Source organism: Anser cygnoides, chromosome 12, assembly GCF_040182565.1.
Source record: "Anser cygnoides isolate HZ-2024a breed goose chromosome 12, Taihu_goose_T2T_genome, whole genome shotgun sequence".
Classification (NCBI taxonomy): Eukaryota; Metazoa; Chordata; class Aves; order Anseriformes; family Anatidae; genus Anser; species Anser cygnoides.
Genome location: NC_089884.1, coordinates 16,532,209 through 16,554,487, shown reverse-complemented (window position 1 = coordinate 16,554,487; position 22,279 = coordinate 16,532,209). Strand labels below are relative to the sequence as shown.

The following is a 22,279-nucleotide window of genomic DNA, read 5'->3' as shown; positions in this document are numbered from 1 at the left end:
ACCTAATCACACAACTGTAGTTTTAGGTCTTTGCTTTTGTAGCAAGACCAAGATTTACCTTGGTCTTTTGGGGGCTTTTGGGTATGGCTACATAAATGGCGACATTTATACATATTGCACTATCGAGGTAGAAATAAGCATGTACTGATGGCATTCATAACATTTTTGCCTTTATCCCCCCCCCCCCATTTAAAGGAGCTCGTTTAAATCTTTATTATGCTTTTATTGTTTTAATTCCTACCTTCTTTGTTGTTTAATCTGTTAAAATGAACTACATACAAGTTTTAGATTAAACTTGCAATAACCTGGTGTGTTTATAGAGAGATTTTATTTAAAATTTGAATTTTATTTTATGAATAAATTTGATATAATCATGTGCCCTGTATAAATCTTTCTGACAATTAGCAATTGAAGAAATATTAAAGAAAACAGGTAAAACCCTTTCTTCAGGGAAGGGTAGACACATCTAATATGGGCACTCCAGTAGTCTCTGGAAAAAAAAAAAAAAAAAAAAGAAATATGATAAGGGCTGCAGGCAGGCTTAAAACCTAAATACGTCAATATCTAAAATAAGCTAATGAACGGCTTGGTAACTGTCTTGTTCGTAATTGCAGAACATCTTGCACTTCCGTGAGGTTTGAATAGGAACTGAAAATCTAACCAGTCATTTTAAGCATACTTATATCAGATGTTGTGATTTTATAAATAAAGTCTTAGGTGTTCTTTTCATCCACCTGAAAAGATAAATGACTGTGCATGTTATCATTGAGTTCCAGTGAGTTTTGTGCCTAAAACGATCTTTTTTTTCCTAAACATGTAGTTTTTGTTTAAAACCATTTTAAACAGGTAGTCTTGTTGGAAATGTTACTTTCATGTTTCCACTCAGTAATTTAAATGGAAGGAAAAAGTAGAATTTCTCTAAAATTTTGGTATTCCTTTTTATAAAATAAACCTGCTGGAGTGTTTCACTTTTACGTGCTAACCTGTGATTCTCTTTGGACTAGGTGGGGTCGCTGGAGAGAGATTTTGTCACACGGTCGCTTCAAGAGACAGCTAAATGAACAGGATGTGGAGATAATTTGCCGAGCTCTCTTAGCCTACTGTCTTGTTCACTACAGAGGGGATGAGAAAATAAAAAGTTTTATATGGGATCTCATTACCCCAACAGAAGATGGGCAAACGCGAGAGCTGCAGAATCACCTTGGTAAGGACTGAAGTGGTTTTGCGGTTAAAAAGCTTCGCATACACATGCCAGTGACAATGGGATAAAAGCAGCTAAAAATTCTCTCTGAAAGTGTGCTACTTGAAACAGGTGTCTGGAGTAAGCTCCATTTAATTCAACTGATGGAAAAAGAAGTGTCATTTCTGTTTCACTTTGTTTTTTGATTGCTTAATGAAATGGGTTGGGATACTGTATTTAAGCTTTCTTTTCATTTTGGTTCATAAGAACCTATTTTGTTTCAAAGTAGGTGACAACGTGCTCTTGTCTCTGTCCCCATCTCCTGCTTTGTCCTTAGCTTGTGAAATGTAGTTCAGAGATGCTCTAACAGATCAAACAAAACAAAACTTGTGTTCACAAGCTGGAAGGCTGGTGTATTTTCTAGTAGGTCACAATACTGGTATAGGATTTTGTAGCTATAAATATCACAGGGGTTCTGTACCTGCCTGTTGCTGTTACTGTATTATGTTTTAAATTATATAGGCCTATCAGCCCCTGTGCCTAGAGGAAGAAAAGGAAAAAAAGTGAAGACCCAGGCTAGCACTTTTGACATACACAAAGCAGAATGGCTTCGAAAATACAATCCAGAACATCTGTTGCAAGATGAAGGATACAAAAAGCACATAAAACACCACTGCAACAAGTAAGCAGTAGTTGAAGTGTGAATGTTTTTCACTTCTTATGCAAAGATTCTTTTTCTTCTAATTCCTTGTTGTCTTAGACTTTGAAGTACTTGTGTTGCTATGAAAAAACAAGTTTTCATAGTGTGTGTTTGATTAGGACAAATGGGCTGTATTGTACTGTGAGGTGAAATAAATATTTCATATTAAAAATAACCTTGTTATCCTTTTTAAATAAACCGCATGTTTGTACATTGCGGAGCTGGGGGCCCGAGAGAGAGAGAATCTTGCTAGCATGTTTTCGGAGCCTCGTAGCAGCCAAAGACTAAAGAACTTGGGAGTGCTTAGCAAAGAAATTGAAAGTGCTACAGTTGTTGCTCCTAAATTTTTTTTTTTTGCCTGGTATTGTTTCTCAGCTTCTGAGAATCTGAGCTGGCTTGCTTGTTGAAAGCTTATCCATAATGATGAACGAGGTTATTTTAGATAAAGCACTGCTTTATAACAAAGCTTGTCATACTCTGCTTGAAAACTTCAGGCAACTATAGACAAAAATTGAGATAAAGCATGGACAAGCCATTGAGGTCATGAACTAAATTTGAAGTGAGGAGGAATGAAAAGGGATGTGAAAGATGTTTATCGTCAGCCTGCTGGAATCTTTTTAAGGGAATCTTCCAAGTAGGAAGAGGGAAATTAGAAATTTGCTCTTAGCAGCAATTTATGAAGCAAGTGAGTATTCTGCTGGCTCTGGTCTTTCTCTAGGATTTGAAAGGTATTTTGCAATGAAACAGTAGCAATAAAAAAGTGCAGAGTGACTTGAACTAGAGGTTATCTCCTCTCATAACTGAAGGAAGTATGTTTTAGGAAAACGGCTTGTAAACCTTCTGATGTCACAAAAAAAAATAATGAAAGCTTTTAAACTACTAATATATCTGTTTCTAACCTTTTTTTTCTTTAGGGTCTTGCTTCGAGTAAGAATGCTGTATTACCTAAAACAAGAAGTCATTGGTAATGAATTCCAAAAGGTGTTCGAAGGAATTGATGCCAGGTGAACTATATGGAGGGTTTTCACCTGTTTATTTTAGATGTAAACTTATCAAATGAAAATTCAGAAGTCTTAGACCCAAATAAAAGATGTTGCAAGCAAATATTTCTGTTTTTAGGTTGTGAGGAAAACATGTTTTTATTTGCCATTTTAACAAAACACTTTGTATTTACTTGACACAGGAAGTCGTGATTCCTATTTGGGAGTCTAGCTATATGAAATTATTAAAAACAAATAGAATGAGAAAGTAAGTGAAAGATGAAATATGTTTGACATTCTAATTGGCAGGTTTTCCTTGCCTCTTTATGCACACTTTTAGTTAAGTGCTGCAAGTTCCATTAATTCTTTTATGGAAGTATTTCTGTGTGAGAATTCTTGAGCTCGTGGCTGCAAGAATTTGCAGTAAATAGAAACTTTGATTTGGATTCAGAAAGCTGTTATAAACATTTACGGATTAGTCCATCTCATGCTATTAAACACAAAAGCAGGTAATATTTGGTTTTACTAAGGTTGGTAAACACGAACTGCTAGAAATTGGCAGAATTCAAAGAGAATATTGTACGCTCCTTCTGATTTCATATTCTTTCCCTGTTATTGGTCTCTGCCAAATACAAAATACCAAGCTGTCTGTCTTGTATTGCTGTTTAATACTGTATTGTGTAGCTTATGTACCTCTTAGCAGCATAGTCCTACATTAGTTAACTGTTACTTGCTTTTAAATACCGAAGTGCATTTTAAAAAAAAAAGTTTCTATCCAAAGAATCTTTACAACCTTCAAAATAATCTTTGAATTGTTTTGTTGGACATGGAATGTGGTACGTGGGTCTTTGAAAAGAGAAGTTTGAAAACCTTCCATAACGTACAAATTCCAAATTAAAAATGTACTTCTGCCTCTGAATATTACTGACGTTGATGCTGTTGGTGATTCTCCGTAGTGAAATTGATGTTTGGGTCCCTGAGCCAGATCACTCAGAAGTTCCTGCTGAGTGGTGGGATGCAGATGCAGATAAATCCCTTCTAATTGGAGTTTTTAAACATGGTGAGTAATATGAATGACTGCATATGTACTTCCCCACCCCTCAATATCAACTTCTACCTCTTTTCTTTTATAGTTTACTTTAAAAGATGACTTTGTGCCACTTTTTTATAGGTTATGAAAAATACAACACTATCAGAGCAGACCCAGCACTGTGCTTCTTGGAAAGGGTTGGCAAGCCAGATGATAAAGCGGTTGCTGCTGAGCAGAGAGCAAATGATTATATTGATGGGTAGGAGTGCTTCAAACTGAGCATGAATGTTTTAAGGGCTTAAAGTAAACAAGACTCAATTTGTGTGTGTTGTACTTTGTTCTCCTCTTAACTAGCTTTACGCTAGTTCGATGTCATTGTTGTGAAGAACAATACTTTGAGCAGAGTTAGAAGTGTGACAAAACAATTTAAATATCTGGGATTTCACAGTTAAGGGAGAAATACATCAACTTTATGTTAAAAGGATTGTGCCTTGTGTTGCTACTTCAGAAATATTACATGCTGAAGTGTACAAGCCTTCAGAGGCTGAATACTACAGAACTATTTAACTTGATTTTAGGTTGGTCACCTTGGTGTGTTTTCTTGTGTAGTTAACCAGTGACACCAGTAGATCACTTTGAGTATTACTGGATAACTTCTGAAAGAGAGAACTTCCTTTACTCTTGCTTCATCAGTGATATTAGTAATTTTGCTCAAAAAGAATATGAGTGAGGCAGTAAATGGGAGAGTGGGGCAGGATTCAAGCAAAAGTTGTTATGAAATATTTTCCTTGTTTCAAATATAAAATTAAACACAGTGTATGTAACTAAATTGAAATGGGTTCTGCTTGATTTGAAAGAGTGTAAGGTCTTCCTAAATATTATTAAAACGTGTTTTGTGTTGAAACTTTAACAGGGATGTAGAAGATCCGGAATATAAACCAGCACCAGCAATGTTTAAAGATGACATAGAGGTATAACAGGCATTTATTAATAGCTACTTTTAACACACTTAGAAAGTAACACTTCCATCTTTTTATTGAGCAAATAATTACATTTTTCTATGTTTTTCAAAATTGATAGACCTTACTCCATGTTTCTCTGCAGTTGGGGGTGGGGAACAGGAGCAATTTACTGTGTAATTCTGTTGTGTGCCTTGTTAGCTGCCTGTCCATAATGCACGTTACTCTTGTTCGTCATATTTGTAAATTGTCTACAAGAAGTGCATTTTACCTAAATCCTTGGAGAAGGATACATTTATTTTGTTTCACTGTTGTTTTTCTACAGGATGATATTTCATCTCCGGGTGATTTGGTAATAGCAGATGGAGGTAAATACATAGAACTTGAAATCGGCACCTTATTTTTGGTTGTTTAATTCCCCTGACTTAACTAAAACTTGTTGACATTGCCTTGTGTAGACCCATGGAGGCGAGCAACAATTAATTTATTTATTTTTTCTGTGATTTTCTTTTAATATAGATGGACAAATGATGGAAGGAGACAAAATCTATTGGCCCACCCAGTCTGCCTTAACAACACGTCTTCGACGCCTAATAACAGCTTATCAACGAACGAGTAAAAATAGGCAGGCCCAGCAGATCCAGCCAGCATTCCCAATACAAACTAGTATGATGCAGCCTCCATACGAAGAAGCTGCTCTAAACCCAAAGATGGCTGCTAAGATAGAAAGACAGCAAAGGTATGTGCATTATAGAAATACAAATGTTTATGCATACTTATTTAAAAATATATAGAGAGAGAAATAATTGCTAGCCACATGATATAGTGAAGAAAATTACAGATTTTTTTTTTTGCTTGGTGGTGAAGGTGGACAAGAAGAGAAGAAGCCGATTTCTACAGAGTTGTGTCCACATTTGGAGTGGTATTTGATCCTGAACGGGGACGATTTGATTGGACCAAATTTAGAGCAATGGCTAGGCTACATAAGAAAACTGATGAGAGCTTAGAAAAGTACCTGTATGCTTTTATGTCGATGTGCAGGAGGGTCTGTCGTCTCCCCTCAAAAGAAGGTGGGTGTATATATTTTTATCTTTAGTTTTCTCTTTACTTTTTATTTAAAGTGTTTTTCTTGATTATTGCCTTCCTTGTTCGTGTGTTCTGAAATAAAAATGGGGGTGAAGAAAATTAGTAAAGATCTTAAGTGAAGTGTAAAATTATAACCTTATAATGGGGGAACATAACTGATTGAAGCCATCTACTTCTAGTATTGCTTTGCAGTGGTTGTTTTTGTTTAGTTTTGTTTTTTTTGCCATATTCTCATCTTTGTTTTGTTTTAAAACAGAACTCGTAGACCCAAACATTTTTATCCAGCCAATTACAGAGGAGCGTGCTTCCCGGACTTTGTATCGCATTGAGCTCCTAAGGAAGGTGCGAGAACAGGCCCTTAGACACCCCCAGCTGTTTGAGCGACTAAAGCTATGTCAGCCAAACCCAGACTTACCTGTCTGGTGGGAGTGTGGGACTCACGACAGGGATTTGCTTATTGGAGCTGCTAAACATGGAGTTAGCAGGACAGATTATCATATCCTTCGTGATCCTGAACTGTCATTTATGTCTGCCCAGAGGAACTATAGTCAGAACAAAGTGGCGCTCTCAAGGACTTCTACTCCGCTCTTGCATCAGTACCAGATGGCATTAGCTGCTTCTCCTCTTACACCGCAGTCAAGATTTCCAGACGCTAAAGTGAATGCTCTCGAGGATGCAAAAGTTAAAAATGAAAATCTGAAAGAGGATGCTCAGTCTTCTGGAGAGGAATCTATGTCTACAGAGGAGACCCAGATGATAATGAAATCTGAACCTCTGAGTCCAAAAAACGGCACACCAGTACAAAATACAGACCACAGACCTAGTGTGAAGACTGAAACAGACAGGCGCATGGTGTCAGCAAGGACAGAGCCTCTAACTCCAAACCCAGCTTCCAAAAAACAGAGAGTCAGCAAAAGGGGATCTGACTCTAGCTCTGACTCAGACTCTGACTCAGATAGATCATCCTGTTCTTCCAGGTCATCTTCGTCATCCTCTTCGTCTTCCTCATCTTGTTCACACTCTCGATCAGGCTCTAGCTCTTCTTCATCTTCATCTTGTTCTTCAGCATCTTCATCCTCATCATCTTCATCCTCCTCCTCCTCATCGTCGTCATCATCATCGTCTGAAGAGAGTGATAGTGATGAAGAGGAGGCACAAAAACGTGGTATGTTGGTAGTCTTATTTCTGAACCACAATTTTTAAATTGAACGAATTTATTCCTAATGGAAGAATGTCCAAAAAAGGTTACTGAATCCCAGAAAAGTAAACGTAAACAGTTTTGCTTGATTTGAAGTGAGTCGAAAGAATTTCAAGAAGAGAGCTTTTGCTTTGCTTTTTATCAGTGCTTTGGGTGAGGCAGTTGGTTTTGCTTTTTTTTCTTCTCCAGTCTTGCTTTCCTGTATGTGTAGCTTCCTCACTGTGCTTTCAGGAAATCTACAAGTGTTCTTCTGTACAAGTTTGTGTTGTAAGCTGCTTTTTCTTGAAAGCTAGAGGTGGCCTAGCAGTGTACTTGTGCTGAAAAATTTCAAACACCTAAATACATACTTCAAAACTGCAGTGATTATAGAGTATAGGACCAAAGAACCCATTGAGACGCTTCTGGAAGGTTCAAAGTAAAAAACAAAAGCCTCTGATCAGTGAAGTGATTTAAAATGTGCACTAAGCCAACCAATCATTATTTGAAACATTCCTTACTTTTAGATACTCTGACCTATACTCGACTTTTGCCTTGTTCAGACTCAGAATGTGGAAATATTTCTCTGCTCTGTGATAATAAATGGTAGTAGAAAAGTGAAGAGAGTGAAGTTAAGCAGTGGCATTACAGCATGACTAAATAAGCTGACTTTTTTCCCGATACCTCAAAAGGAAATATTTAATCAGATGGATCCTGTTGTCTGTGAAAATGACAGATAGAAACCTTAGGGTTAATTTACTGGGAAAAGTGGGCAAGTTAAATGCCTCTTAGGCAAAATGATTAAGATGCTGCTCCGTGTAGCAGTGGGAGGACATGTTCAAAGGAAACAGCTGTATGAAAAAAATAGAAAAAGTGAGAGAAAAGGAAAGCTTACATGACTTCGATCTTCAGTTCTAGATGGTGGATACCATAACATGTGCTACAAGTCAAAATATTAGCCTTGCTTTCTGCCAGCTCGGTCTGTTTATGCAAGTAATTGTGCCATCCTCAGATGTGCAAAATCTTATAAATCAGTCAGCCTTCCTTTCTGTGGCTATTTTACTGTAACTTGGTATTGAAGAGATTGGCAAATGCTGGAAAGCTTCTCTGAAATTCATCTGTGCTTTCAGTTTTAGGCCCAGTTTTTGCGTCATATATTGTATGGCGGAACCTTTGGTGTACTTTCCATACTTGAAACATATTTTGAGAGAGTAAAATAATATCAGGTCACTGAATACATAGCTATTGCTAAGGACCGATACGAGTTCAGTAGAATTATCCTGCTCTTTTTGCTGACGTAGTATTTACCTTGTTAGGCAGCACGTTTTTTCCAGTTTGACTGTTTCCCTGTGACATAGTGAAACTTGTATTGTGAGACAGAAGCAAAAGTAAAATAAAGATGAAGAGAGAAATATAAGAAAGTTAGGGGACACACCTAAAAGTTACTTATGCAGAGGTGCATTTTCAATATGAGTAAATTAGAACATCCAATGTTCCATCTAGTAAATGAAATGGCAGTTTTAAAAGTAGTTTCCCAATAGATATGCCACACTCTGGTAGTAGACACCTTTCTTTTCAATCTAATTCTGTATTTTAATATGTTTACCTGTAAACGAAGTACTAATTTTAAAGTAAACAAGGACTTCCTATCAGCTTACCCTGTAGCATGCCCATTTTCAAATATCTCAAGTTCGACATGTTAAGCTCTCAAATAATTAACAGAAATATATGGAATTTACATGCCTAGAAAAGGGTCATCAGTCACACTGAAAAAACTCGCAAATTAATTCTTCAGTATAATTTTGAGTTTGGACTTACTTTGAACATCTTGTGTTGTTTACCTGAGCCTTTTACAGTGAGCCTGTTTTTTTAACTTACAACATCAAGTGATTTTAGTGGTTTTATTTAGCAGAAGGAACCGCTCATATAAAAGCATATGATGAAGAAAGTGTAGCTTCTCTGAGTACAACGCAAGATGAGACGCAAGACAGTTTCCAGATGAACAATGGGACACCAAATTCCAGTTACCTCCTACAAGGTGGCTACATGTTGGCAGCATCCTATTGGCCAAAGGCAAGTTTATCGTACTACTTTGAAAATCAAGGTTATACGGGAAGGTGGGCTGTGACATTAGTATTCAACTAAATATGCTAACACCACATCACAGAAGACCTCGGGGGGGGGAGGGGGGGGGGGACGACAATTGACTTCAGGGTAAATTATAGTAAAACTGCAGTTAAGCAGTTTATGCATCAGTTGTAAAGCTGTATCTGTACGTGAGAGAACATTCATGTGGCAAGCAAAATTTGAAAGAAAGCGTATGTTGGATGTACATGAGATAAATGATCAGGTATTGGAATTTTAAGTCAGCGATTGTACTCTTCAGAGTAGTTCAAAAGTATGTCAAGAGTGAAGTAGAGCAAGAAATCATTTATGCTACATGTTAGAAACTATTTTATTTAGGGATATCAGGCACCTTCCGCTACATTGTAAAATCCTGGTAAAATTCTGAAGTTGTGCTGAAGTATAGACTAGGTGAGGCAGTGATCTAATACAGCTCTCATGTTAGAATTTTTACTGTGTGATTCTGTATGTTGAAATAGTCCAGTATACATTGGAAAGATAATAGTACTAACGGACTGTAAATTCATCTTCTTTGAAATAAGTACTGAATAGTTTTAAGCTTTTCAGTTGCATCCAAATTTCTATGACTGACATAACTAAGTTAAATTCTGTGGTTGATTGTTTGCTTTCCAGTCTTCCACAACATATTTTTTCATTTGAGCATTACGTGCTTTTTTAGCTGTTTTTCAATAGTCAGAGAGAAGATCCATGTGATTTGATTCATAGTTAGGAAGTTCACAGAGTAGTTTGTTACATACTACATAAATGTAATGTATGCAGTGTCACTAAGCATTACACTTATAAAAATACTTTCTCTGTTTTTCAGGATCGAGTTATGATTAACCGGCTCGATAGTATTTGTCAAACAGTGTTGAAAGGTAAATGGCCTTCAGCAAGAAGGAACTATGACAGCAATACGGTGGCATCTTTCTACACAACCAAGCTTCTGGATAGTCCGGGTGCAGCTGCAGATTACAGTGAGCCCAGTGCACCAACACCCCCTCTTGCAGGTGTTAAAGAAGAATATGATCAGTCACCACAGATGTCAAAGGTGAAGAAGCATGTACGAGAAAAGGAGTTTACAGTGAAAATCAATGACGTATGTTTATTTTTATTGCCCTAGGACCTGATTGCGATTGCGGTGTGCGGCATGCTTTACCTGCAAGTGGCTGCCTGCTCTTATTCTCACTTCCTTCACACACTTGTTTGTGGGTATTTGGGTCTGCTTCTTCTGAGGTTTTTGGGTTTTTTTCATTGTTGGTTTTAATTTTCATAAAACTCTGGAGGGGAATCACCATTATTTCCCTCTTTGAATTTAAATTTTGCTGTTATATTGCTTCTTCAGACAGCCTGTTTTATGCATTTCCTTAAAAACTGGGTTAATAATAAATGGTATTTCTGTTTGGCTTTTTTGAACATTTCAGCATATCCTATTCAGCAAATAGTTTTTTTTTCATGGCCTTTTAGAGAGTTACAGGTACGTTTTCAAGTTAAAAAGTAGGCAAGAAGCTTCAAACATTTTTCTTACCTATGTTCTGTGACCCGTTGGTAGCATGTAAAAAATATACGAAACTTTTCTCTTGCAATTGGATTTGTCACTTGTTTAGGACAAGATCAGGTAGGCAGCTGTTTAGTGTCTAGATTTTTCAATTAGGATGTTATATAAGGATGTTATATAATTTATATTCTTAGAGGCAATTCCATGAAATTTCCAGTCAGTTTCCTTTACATGGAGGAGAATCAAGACTAATTTTAAGGTCTAATATAAGTTTTTTGTTCTTCTTCAACTCCTCTGGAGTAGCTGTTTGTATTCTCATACAAACTGAAACTCATACAACAAAAATCCTGATTATGAAGGATTATGAAGTAGTCGTTCTGCTTCAGAAGAGACTCTTCTAACCCTGGGATTTATTTAACAGGAAGGTGGTTTGAAATTGACTTTTCAGAAGCAGGGACTGTCTCAGAAAAGGCCATTTGAAAGCGAGGAAGGTGCATTGGGACAGCAGCAATACCTGGCTCGGCTACGTGAACTCCAGAACGCTTCAGAAACCAGCCTCGTCAACTTCCCCAAATCACTTCCTGAATCGGGTATATACTGTGAATTCCTAAAATGTCGGAGGACATGAGGATTAGTAATAAGTCTTTTCTTCTGTGTTCTTTTGTTACACTCCATGTGTATAGGCAGTGGAGAGAGATGTTGGCAGTGTTATTTGCTCTAAACTGCCATTTAGGGGAATTCTGTGCAGTGTGTTAGGGAATCTGGGTACCTGAGTTAGGATATTGGACCATGAGTACTCTCACAGTGTCAGTTATTGTAGAATTCATTTATTAGAAGGATGCCATCTTGCATTTTAAACACCCCCACAAGAAGATCTTAGTAATTATAAAGCTCATCAGTCTCCACTGTAAATAATGAGTTTAAATTACAGCTTATTAGGGCTAGTTTGGAAGTAAAGATGAAGAGTTCTACACTTACGCCTGTGTTGTCTTTGCACTCTTCGTATTCTTGCCTGTGTCTCATGTAATGAAACAGTGGAAGACAGTAGTCTAAAAAAAGGTTTGTGGCTTACAGCCAGAAACTCATAGCTTATTTTCGTAACAGTAAGTGTACATGGCTAATTTAAAAAGCATTTGAATTTAGCAGTTAAAATTTGGATTAAAATATTTGTAGTATGGAATTGGGTGCTTGCGTTAGGCCAGATTCTGATGAAATGGCTGTAATTGAATGCATGCTTATGCATATTAAAACATCTCCTTCGAAAATACCATTCTTAGCTTTCATTTTCTGCTAGATATATTACATGTAGAAATTATCTGCACTAGCACAACTTCAATTTTATTTCCTTTTTTTTCTTTTAATTCTGAAGTATTTCTTGTTATAAACAATTTAAGCATCGACATTAATTTTGCTGTGTAATTTCATTAGGTACTTCCAGTCACTTAACAGCCAGCGCCAATGGAGTGATAGTTGACAGTCAGCCTGCAGTCAAAAAGAGAAGAGGAAGAAGGAAGAATGTGGAAGGAGTTGATGTCCTCTTTATAAATAGAAATAAGCAGCCTAACCATGTAAGTAAACTCCATTCTGTATCCAAAATAAGGCCTAGATTACTGTTAATTCCTTACCTGAGTGTAACTGGTTGTCAACATTCAGTGAAAAATTAATTACTTGGCTGTTTTTTTCTGAAACTGTTCACTGGATGCATATAACTACACAAATAAGAACTGGTGGAGTTTCACTAAAATATTAGAAACATTACAATATCAGTAATTTTTTAAGAGTCTAGTTTTGATAAGCTGTAACTACCAGTGTATTATTAAAAACTTGATATTTGTCTTAGCAACACCTTCTGATGTTACACATGTTCACGTGTTACGGCACCTGATCTTACAGGGATTTAAAGGGAGCTTATCTTTATGCACCTAATTAGTCTCCCCAAGTCCTTGAGTTTGTGCGTAATGGTCTGCAGGACTGCAGCCTTCATTGTATCATACATGAAATAATCGTGATGGTTTGCTTTCTATGGAGAACTAGTCAAATGTTTTGAATTTCTCCAGGTTAATCCAGGTATTAACTCCTGCCAAGTTGCTGCAGGAATAAACCCAGCACTCACCTACACACAGTCACAAGGCGTGCTTGATGCAGAGAGTCCAGTTCCTGTTATTAACCTAAAAGATGGAACAAGGCTTGCAGGTGATGATGCCCCCAAAAGAAAAGATTTAGAAAGGTGGCTGAAAGAACATCCTGGCTACGTTGAAGATTTAGGAGCTTGTATTCCTGTGAGTATTCCTTTCAGCTCTACCTCAGCGAAACAACAAAACATTTCTCATAAAATACATTTCAATTGGTATTGCATGTTTCATGGAATTACTCTTTCTTTCTTTGTTCTTTTTTGTTGTTTAGGAAAGAGAATGTCTGTTTTTTCTTATACATTTGAGCTCTACAAGCCTTTCATTTATTTCCCTTCCTTCCAAATATAATTGCTAAGAAAAGTAATACTAAACAAAGAGATTTAATCCTTGTATAGTTGTACATAGGATTTAAAAAATTATCTAAGATAAGAAACCTAATGAGCTAATCAATATCATGGTAATATGAGAAATTATGGGAGCAGAAAACATGTAGCAGCATAGTTAGTGATGTGCAAGAGGGGTTAGACTTTACTGTGGGATGTGCCCTCTATCTATGTTACAGGGGTATGGTAGTGATCTTTATGTGGGCATGATTTTTCTCAAGTTACTTCTGAATTCAGATTTGTTAATGTTGCACAGAATGCATGAAGTCTTATTTATGACATCTTGAATAACAGCCTTATTTCTTCAGAAAGATGTTATAATACAAAAAGAAACAGCATCTGTGCTAGTTAAAACACTGAAAACTGAAAAAATATCAAAAAACAATGGGTAGAAGCTGTTTCCTGGTCTTCTCATTACATAGTTGTGATTTGTAAATGAATACTGTTGTTAACATGTTTCTGAAACTAATTTTTACCATTTTTTTAAACAGTTATGTCAGAAACATAATTGGCTTTGTAATTTCTTTATAATAGAGGACACAGCTGCATGATGGGAGGCCCAAACAAAAAAGACATCGTTGTCGAAACCCTAATAAACTGGATGTTAATAGTTTGACTGGTGAAGAACGTGTTCAGCTCATAAATAGAAGAAATGCAAGAAAGGTATTCATATTGCTGTTCTCATTCGTATGTTCCCCAAATGAAAAGTTATCTGAAATGAAGTCTAGTATTTTATCAAGTGTAACTCGATGTACAAATTAAAGGTTTTCTGCTAGGGGTTTGGCGCAGAACAAGAACGTTGATCACAATCTTCTAGTAAGCATTTTATGACCATGAAAACATACAAGATACTGCTAGAAATTTACCTTGTGGTTAATGTTGAGAGTGAATTGAACACTCGATATATTGCAGTATTTGTGCCATTGACTAACACAGAGGCATGGCCACTGAAATCTTTTGTTCTGTTTGTAAAAATGACTCGTTGTACCTCACTATTTCAGTTTAACTGTTGGACTTGTTACAGAAACTTTTTTCAGGGAAAGTTCTTAGTCTCTATGTAATCTTAATTTACTTGAAGACTAGCAGCAAAGACAATGCTTTTAAAAAGGACCTGTTTTTAAATTTGACATCTTTTTTAGTGTAATTCTTTGTATGTTCTAATCAAATAGCAGCATTCTCAGAAATGCTAAATTCTGGGCATGCCATCTCATTTTTACATGATTACTTTTCAAAAGATTAAAAGTAGATTGGTACTGCATCTCTCATAGGATCTTGTCCATTGGTGTTGCTTAAATCCTGTGTACTGGATCATTTTGCATTTTTTCTTTATTTTTGTTGTTATCTCTGCCATTCAGCCTTTATGGGTCACCAGTATATATGCATTGTACATCAAATTGCTAGGTTATGATCAGGGGATCAAAAGTAGTGGTTGTTGGGTTTTTTGGTCTAAAATCTGAACAGTGGAAGATGGGAAGCCAGTTGCTGAATACAAGTTTTCAGATATATGAATATATGGTCAAAGTTCAAAAGATGTAATGCATTTGAATGTGCTTTGGGGAAGGCAAAAAGGCCATACTCAAGAAAAGCATATAGAACATGCCTGTTATTTATGGAATGAATTTAGATACTTGGGATGGTGTCTTTGAGAGTCAATGTAGTACTAAAGCAGCAATCCAGGGAGAGTCTTCGAGGTGTTGATTGCAACACCTTCTGGAGCATTTTCTCTTGTGATGCTGCCAGTTTCTGTTAGAGAGTAGTTGCAAGGAAAGCAGTTTTTTTATTATTATTATTTTTTAATGCTGCCATTAAGGTCAGAAGCTTTGTGCATCTGTAGAGGAAAGTGAGGCGGAGCTTGAGTCTTTAATCTCTTCCATGCATTGGGATAGCTATTCTGAAGAGGAACATCTATGGTTGCTAGTTTAGTGAAAAACACTTCTCTATAGTAAGTCGTGCCCTGAGGAATCTTCAAAGTTGATGACTGACAAATGAGGGATTTGGTCTTTGCTTGCTGTAAGAGCCTATGCTTTCATGATGGCTTTTTTCTTATATTTCCACACCCAAGTTGAGACAGTCTTCCTCTGTTACCTTATTACTCTGTTTCCCCAGTTATAACCTGCCACCAACTTCTTTGCATCACTGAACTCTCCAAACTATTGTCTCATTTTCTTTTCTTAATTACGTATTTAGTACCATGGGGTGGGAGGACCATAAGTAGTAGCCTAGGAAATGTGAATTTAAGCTGAAGTTTATAGACAAAGCTGAATAGATGCTGCAGTTCTTTTCCCTCTTTCAGCCATTTCTTCTTTCTTTCTGGATCATAAAACAGAATCATAAAATAATATGGATCTGAGTAATACTTCTGGTTAATTTGAAAGCTTACTTCCTTGCTTATATGATTTTATTACGGCATGCTGTCTAGCAGTCTTAACTCAAAAGTGACCTTTGCGCGGAAAAAAATACAAGAATGTCACAAGAGAAACAGAGCCTCCCAGTGGAAGTATTTTAGAAGCTGACTGAGATAAGAGTGATTTAGTGAATAGATGAAAAGGTGAACAAATGAGATTATAGCTACAAACTTGGTATCACTTGGTCACTATTTTCTATTCATACTGTTGCTCTTTGATTCGTTACATGTCTAAATTTCTTGATGTTTAACATAGTATGAATGTTAGATACTGAAGTTGTGGCATATGAGTGTAATAGAGGAGTTAGGGCTTAGGTTGAGAACAAGTCAGGAGTATCTCACATATACCAACAGAAATCAATTAAACGCTATGCTATACTTAGTGATAATTGTAAGACTATATGTGTGTTAGTATATGAAAGACAAAAATGAAACAGTGTCAGTTATGGTTGTTGCCTTTTTTTCTTATCAGAAGAGAAATATTCACTAACTTCTCTGTTCTGTTTCTCAGGTGGGGGGTGCATTTGCTCCCCCTCTGAAGGATTTGTGCAGGTTCTTGAAAGAAAATCCAGAGTATGGAGTGGCTCCTGAGTGGGGAGATGTTGTAAAACAGTCTGTGAGTATTTGCAAAATGAGATATCTGTGACATGGGGGGGAAGGCAAGGTTTTCATTTCTGGTACTAAATTGTATTAAATTTGGAATATGAGTCAGTGTTAGCTTTTTTTCAGCCAGCTCGGTTCCCTAAAGTGGTTTGCTGGCACAGCTGTGAGTAGGCGGAAGAGAAGGGACAGTAACTGGCAACCCCAAATTAGAGATTTGGTTGAAGGTGCTATAATGCTGTGACTACTTCATCTCATAAACGTTGCCTTGAAGGCTTTAAAAAAGGTACTAGCCCACAGAACAGTTTCTTACCCTTAGAGTCAGAACGATAAGTATGATTTTAAATATTTACTTTTTAGCCAACTTACTTTTAGTTTTAAGAGGTCAATATCACCAATCAAAATGTAAATCAAGTATTAATAAAAATATTTTGTACTACTTAGGATTTCTGACTTAAAGGTTTTATTTTTAGCTGGAAACTAATGTTGAAATTCCAGTGGAGGGACCAATGTTAGTATGTTATTATATTGTTAGGAATAGGTTTGCACAACAACTTAAGAGTTTGCCTGTGCATTCCTTCTGTATGGATTATCAACCAAGTTAGGGGTAAAAATAGTACCTTCCCTGGTAATCCTCACTAAGTTTCTTGCTAGTAGCAAGATTTAGTGAGTAGCTTTTTCCTAGATGCTTCAAAGGGGTGCATCTAAGTGTGTGTCCTCACATTTGCAGGCATGTGTGTGCTTCCATGCATATTTGTATACATACACTGTGTTGCGTTTAGACCATGGCTAATAAAAAGCTTACAGAACTACATGCATTTGTAGACAGGATTTGTACATGTTTACATCCATCAAATAACTGTGCACCTGACTGATACGTTACATGCCTTGCAACCATAGATATAGAAACAAATCTCTGAGAATGATTCCATGGTTAAACAGCTTTGTTTTCAATCATTAGGGACCAGTATGAAAAAACTGCTAGAGAAGAAATAATACATGTTTATGTAGCAATAATAAAAACTCTGATTTATTAAAAACGAACACACCAGAAATTTCAGAGGTTTTGTTTGAGGTTTGCATTTAGTTAAATTTCAAACAAGAAAGTTTTTCCATAGACTTACTTTGTCTGTTTCCAATGAAACAACAGGTATGAATTCTCATTATGGGAACTATTAAATAGCTGATCTCTCTTCCCTTGTAAGTGCCATGGATTCAAGTATGCCATATGGTTCTGAGTTCACTGCGTGTTTGCCTTGAAGATAAAGACTAGTCTTTCCGTGAAAAAGTCTTAAATACCTGTTTGTCCAGTACCCTTGTGGGGACATGGTGGTAGAAAAAATGTATCTAGAGAGAGGATTAGATTGCAACAAATATAGATATAAGTAACAGCAGAATTACTTTTAGAATTTCATACTGTGCCACAGGACGGAAGAACAGTGTGAGTTCTGAATTCCTCTAGATGTAGTAGACTAGTTTAAATTAGAGAAATTTTCTGGGGGAAAAAAAAAAGCTGTTTTATTATGGAGATGATTAATAATTGATCATATGGTTGCCATTTTAAAGAGAAATTTTCAGAACAATGCATTTCAAAGAGAACATTAGCACACATAGTAGTTCTTCCATCATTAGGTAGGAGGGCTTGCAGAGGTGAAGCAAATAGTATGCAAACCTTAAAAAAAAGTGGTCTGAGTTCCATTTTAGTAGAATTGAATGAGAGTCTTTATTCTTAAGTTTATGGATAAGATGAAATATATAGACATTAAACAGACACTGGCAACAATAAAAAGGACTTGGAGATTGGTCTGTGTGCAGTCACATGTCTATATTTAACCTTAAACTGATTTTTTTAATTAAGCAGTATCAAACTAAGTGATTAGAATGTGATAATATTGCAAAGCAGTGTTATGTTTTAGATCTTGAAATAAGAGTGCTCCTCTAATTAGCTGTATTTGGGTTGATGTGCAAACAAACTTCTGAAGACGAGTTAGCAATGGGTCTGAGAAGACACCTGCTTAGACCTGACTGTAGAAATGGTACTTGAGATGTTTGAGATGTGATAGCACAAAGCCACCATAAATTCCAGTGAGTGGGCAAGAGATCGAGCTGCTGTGCTGACATACTGGAATCATCTTCGACACCGTTACTGTATGCTTGTGGGGTTTTTGTTTTCTGTTTGCTTTGTTTTACTTTTGCATCTTTATGCTATCAAAACACTGATGATACACAATGTCTCTCGCAGGGATTTCTCCCAGAAGTTATGTTTGACCGTATTCTCACTGGGCCTGTTGTGCGGGAAGAAGTCAGTCGGAGGGGAAGGCGCCCGAAAAGTGAGATTGCTAAGGCAACAGCAGCTGCAGCCGCTGCCACTGCTGCAAGCGTGTCGGTTAACCCTCTGCTAGCTAACGGATTGCTTCCAGGAGTGGATCTGCCTAGTCTTCAGGCCTTACAACAAAACCTGCAAAACCTGCAGTCGCTGCAAGTAACGGCGGGACTAATGGGAATGCCAGCTGGCTTAACTACTGGAGGAGATGCCAAGAACATGGCCGCCATGTTCCCCATGCTGCTGTCAGGGATGGCTGGATTACCAAACCTGCTGGGCATGGGAGGACTTCTAACCAAGTCTACGGAATCTATTTCAGAGGATAAAAAGGGAAACGATTCAAAAGAGGCAGATATAAAGAAAGAAAGGACAGAAGACCAAAATACAGATACTGGTGGTGAAAACTCTGTTTCGAGCTCTCCTTCGACATCCTCTGCTGCTGCAGCTGCCAATCCTCTCTCTCTTAACCCATTACTTTTGTCCAACATACTTTATCCAGGGATGCTTCTCACTCCAGGCCTTAATCTTCATATCCCAGCTTTGTCTCAGTCTAATATTTTTGATGTACAAAACAGTGAAAGTAATGACACAGGCTCAGCCAAGCCCACAGAAGAAAAGGAGGAAAATTCTAGGGTTAGAGATCAGGAAGACAAAGGGGGAACAGAGCCAAGCTCTCACAACGAAAACAGCACAGATGAGGGTTCAGAGAAAGCAGATGCTTCATCTGGATCTGATAGTACATCGTCTTCATCTGAGGATTCAGATTCTAGTGATGAAGACTGACCCCAGACTCTGCACTTAAATTATGAACTGATTTTGAATTTATTCTTTAATTATTTCATTGTAAATAACCCAGTGTTGAGTGCATCAATGATTTACTGACCGAACATTTCAGTATTTGTTTAGAAGTGCAAACTGCTTTCAGAGACGTTTTGCATGTAATATTTCTTGAAGTTCATAAGTTTCTGAACTTGTACGTACTATCAAATACACAATGGTGTAAAATTACAACAAAAGGCATTATAATTTTGTTGGGGGGTTAATTTTATGAAAATAATGCTCAAGTAAGAGCTGTATATTTAATATATTTGCAGTGAACACAGAATACTTTATGCATATTATTGATTTAATTTGAATATAGTTTTACAGCCTCCTTGACACTTATAATTTACAGATCAAAACTCAGCAATAATTTGGGCAGCTAATGAATGTCATGAAAGCTGTAGAATCTACATCACCATCCATTGCTTTAATTACATGAAAATGCTCTAGTGTTGTGATGCACTGCTGTTTCCAATTCAGGTACAAGTGTGTTTAAAAAGATAAATTTTTCCCAATCAGCCAATTAAACTGGCTACCTGTTACCTCAGCTGAGTTAGTTTAGGAAGTTTACATTGGTTTCTATTACTTGTTTTCAGGTTTTGTTTTGTTTTCTAAAGACATCCTGTATATCATGTTAAAATCTGAGCTGAGATATGACTGTTGGTGTTTTTTTTCCCCCTGTCATTACAACTGTTCTGTGACAGCAGTAAGGGGGAAATAATAACAAAAACTGTCTTATCTCATGCTACCTGGCACCATATAGATCTATTTAGTTTACACCTTGCAAAGTTTTGGGCTCCCTCTGCAGAATTAAAACTCCCCAAATGAGGAGTAGTTTCCCCAAGACTCAGAAGAGGCAAACTGTCATAAAGTGCCACTGAAAAGACCTTTCAACACTGCATACTTCATGTAAAAATTGTTTGTTTGCTTTGTTTGTGTAGATTTCTATTTGTGTTTTATGTCATAAAACCTCCTGGAGTTACCAGTTAATAATGGTAAATAAAGTATAGATAGTTTTGAACTCCTTTTGAGTTTAAACTTCTCTGCAGATTTAAATCTGACTAAATATTAAATATTACCCCAAACCATTATTGGGATATCACTTCATATGTTATGCTGAGTTACCCACTAAAGAAAAAGCACTTTGAATAGTAAGGAAGATAAATTATTCCTAGAAACAACAGTAACAGGGCATAAAGCATCTGTTGGAAGTCCAAAACCTTAGAACCCTTTACTATATCAAATCTGTCTAATATTTGATGTGTGATCTGATCCTTCCTCCTTCTTAAGCTGCTATTACACTGACACAGTAAAGGCCCAGATTCACATTTACAGAAGATCTGAAGTGACTGAGATTTCAATTGACCTTTGTTACATCATTTGCAGTCCAAGAAAAGGCAAGTGTTAAGAGAAAATAGATACAGGTACTAGTAGAAGTCATTGAAAAAGCTTTACAAAGGGATAAATTTAAAAATAAAAACAAAAACTGTATATTTTGATATAGTTCTGTTGCTTGCTTGTACAGTAAAACAACTGTGTTGTTTTTTTTTTACCGAGAACTTTACCAATGAAATATAAGTTTCTATGTGCAAAATAACCCCATGATTAGAAGCAGTATTACATGTAATTACACAGCTATACAAGTACCATTTGGATTGTGCTGGTTACATATTTTCCCAAATAGTATTCTGATTTTTGGCCCTTCATGCAGTGTCTTAGCAATAGTGAAAATTAAAAACTGCCAAGAGAAGGGGGTAGCAATTCATCATGGAAAAAAAAAAAAGGAAAGAAAAAAGTATTGCATATTTAATATTTTGCCCTTTGTAATATAGCACTTTTATTTAACTAGGATGCATCTATGAAATAGCCAAAGTTCTACAAACAGTTATTAACTTAGTTTGCTGATGGATTATGTCAACGATACCATCACTTCCCACCCTTACCCCACAAAAGAAATCCTAAATCTTGTGGCTAAAACCTAATTTATATCAGATTTATGAAATAAAGTATTTTCCTAATTATGCTCAAGTGTTTGGTTACCATTCTAGTGATTCTTTCTATGTAATAAGGCAATTACAGTTTCAAGTAATGAAAGGCTGGTACAGACTTGAACATAATGTATTGGGTTTATTTTTAATCAGTTTGAACCAGAAGGGGAAAAATGTCCCACTATCAGCTAGACTATATGCAAATACGGTTGTATAAAGTTAAGGGTTATAAGGAAACCTCAGTAGAATTACACTAATACTGAAGTTAAAATTAAAAGGATATCCAAGGTGATGATAAAGTGTGTGTTGGTAGTTACTAAAAGAACCTTAGCTGTTATTGCCTTGTATTTCTATCCCTTGTTTCAGGCTTCATGATCCAAGTCTTAGTCCAGTTTTTCTTTTGGACATTTGCAATATTTGCCAGTTGTGTTCTGTGTAGTCTGAATTTGCTTTCTGTAGTTGAACAAGCGTCTTAAAAAGTCATTTGTAATTTATTGAATTACTTTCTATGATGTTCTATAGAGCAAATGGAAGTTTAATTATTTTTTATTAAACATATTCTTTGACTACCCATGATGTCAGCCTCAATATATGAAAATAATGCTGTGTAACGATTAAACGTGCATCTCAGAGCAGCAAAAGGTAAGTCTCAGCGTTACGGACTAAACTGAAATTACTCTTTAGACCTTAAAAGTAAAATCAAGCATAGGATGTGTTTTTATTTCAACAGACACAAATATTTTACTTTTGTATAATTTTTCTGGGAATTGGTATGAATCAATTTCCTATAATTCTGTTGTCTTACAAACAAAATGAGCTGCTGTTCCAGCCCTTGAGTTGCTGTGGAAGGAATACATAGTCTAGGTTCTGGTTAGAAATGAGGACGCATCTAATGT

At 36.5% G+C, this 22,279-nt stretch overlaps 1 protein-coding gene across 14 annotated transcripts in view; it reads left to right on the top strand.

Moving 5' to 3' along the window:
• CHD9 (chromodomain helicase DNA binding protein 9) overlaps positions 1–21,952 on the top strand; it is a 94,328-nt gene extending 72,376 nt beyond the window's left edge. For 7 of the 14 annotated variants that reach the window (XM_067004598.1, XM_067004590.1, XM_048075303.2 and 4 more), the window contains 18 exons: positions 1,005–1,204; positions 1,703–1,862; positions 2,795–2,884; positions 3,817–3,920; positions 4,032–4,149; positions 4,804–4,861; positions 5,175–5,217; positions 5,369–5,588; positions 5,717–5,919; positions 6,192–7,100; positions 9,019–9,182; positions 10,060–10,332; positions 11,153–11,321; positions 12,160–12,299; positions 12,789–13,010; positions 13,781–13,909; positions 16,162–16,266; positions 18,493–21,952. In XM_067004598.1, coding sequence (XP_066860699.1) covers positions 1,005–1,204; positions 1,703–1,862; positions 2,795–2,884; positions 3,817–3,920; positions 4,032–4,149; positions 4,804–4,861; positions 5,175–5,217; positions 5,369–5,588; positions 5,717–5,919; positions 6,192–7,100; positions 9,019–9,182; positions 10,060–10,332; positions 11,153–11,321; positions 12,160–12,299; positions 12,789–13,010; positions 13,781–13,909; positions 16,162–16,266; positions 18,493–19,356 — 4,171 coding nt within the window. In that variant the 3' untranslated portion in view covers positions 19,357–21,952. Of the gene's footprint in view, positions 1–1,004; positions 1,205–1,702; positions 1,863–2,794; positions 2,885–3,816; positions 3,921–4,031; positions 4,150–4,803; positions 4,862–5,174; positions 5,218–5,368; positions 5,589–5,716; positions 5,920–6,191; positions 7,101–9,018; positions 9,183–10,059; positions 10,333–10,356; positions 10,442–11,152; positions 11,322–12,159; positions 12,300–12,788; positions 13,011–13,780; positions 13,910–16,161; positions 16,267–18,492 lie in introns of those variants that run through there. The other 7 variants (XM_067004593.1, XM_048075301.2, XM_067004594.1 and 4 more) reach the window with 6 other exon arrangements.
• Positions 21,953–22,279: the final 327 nt, after the last annotated feature.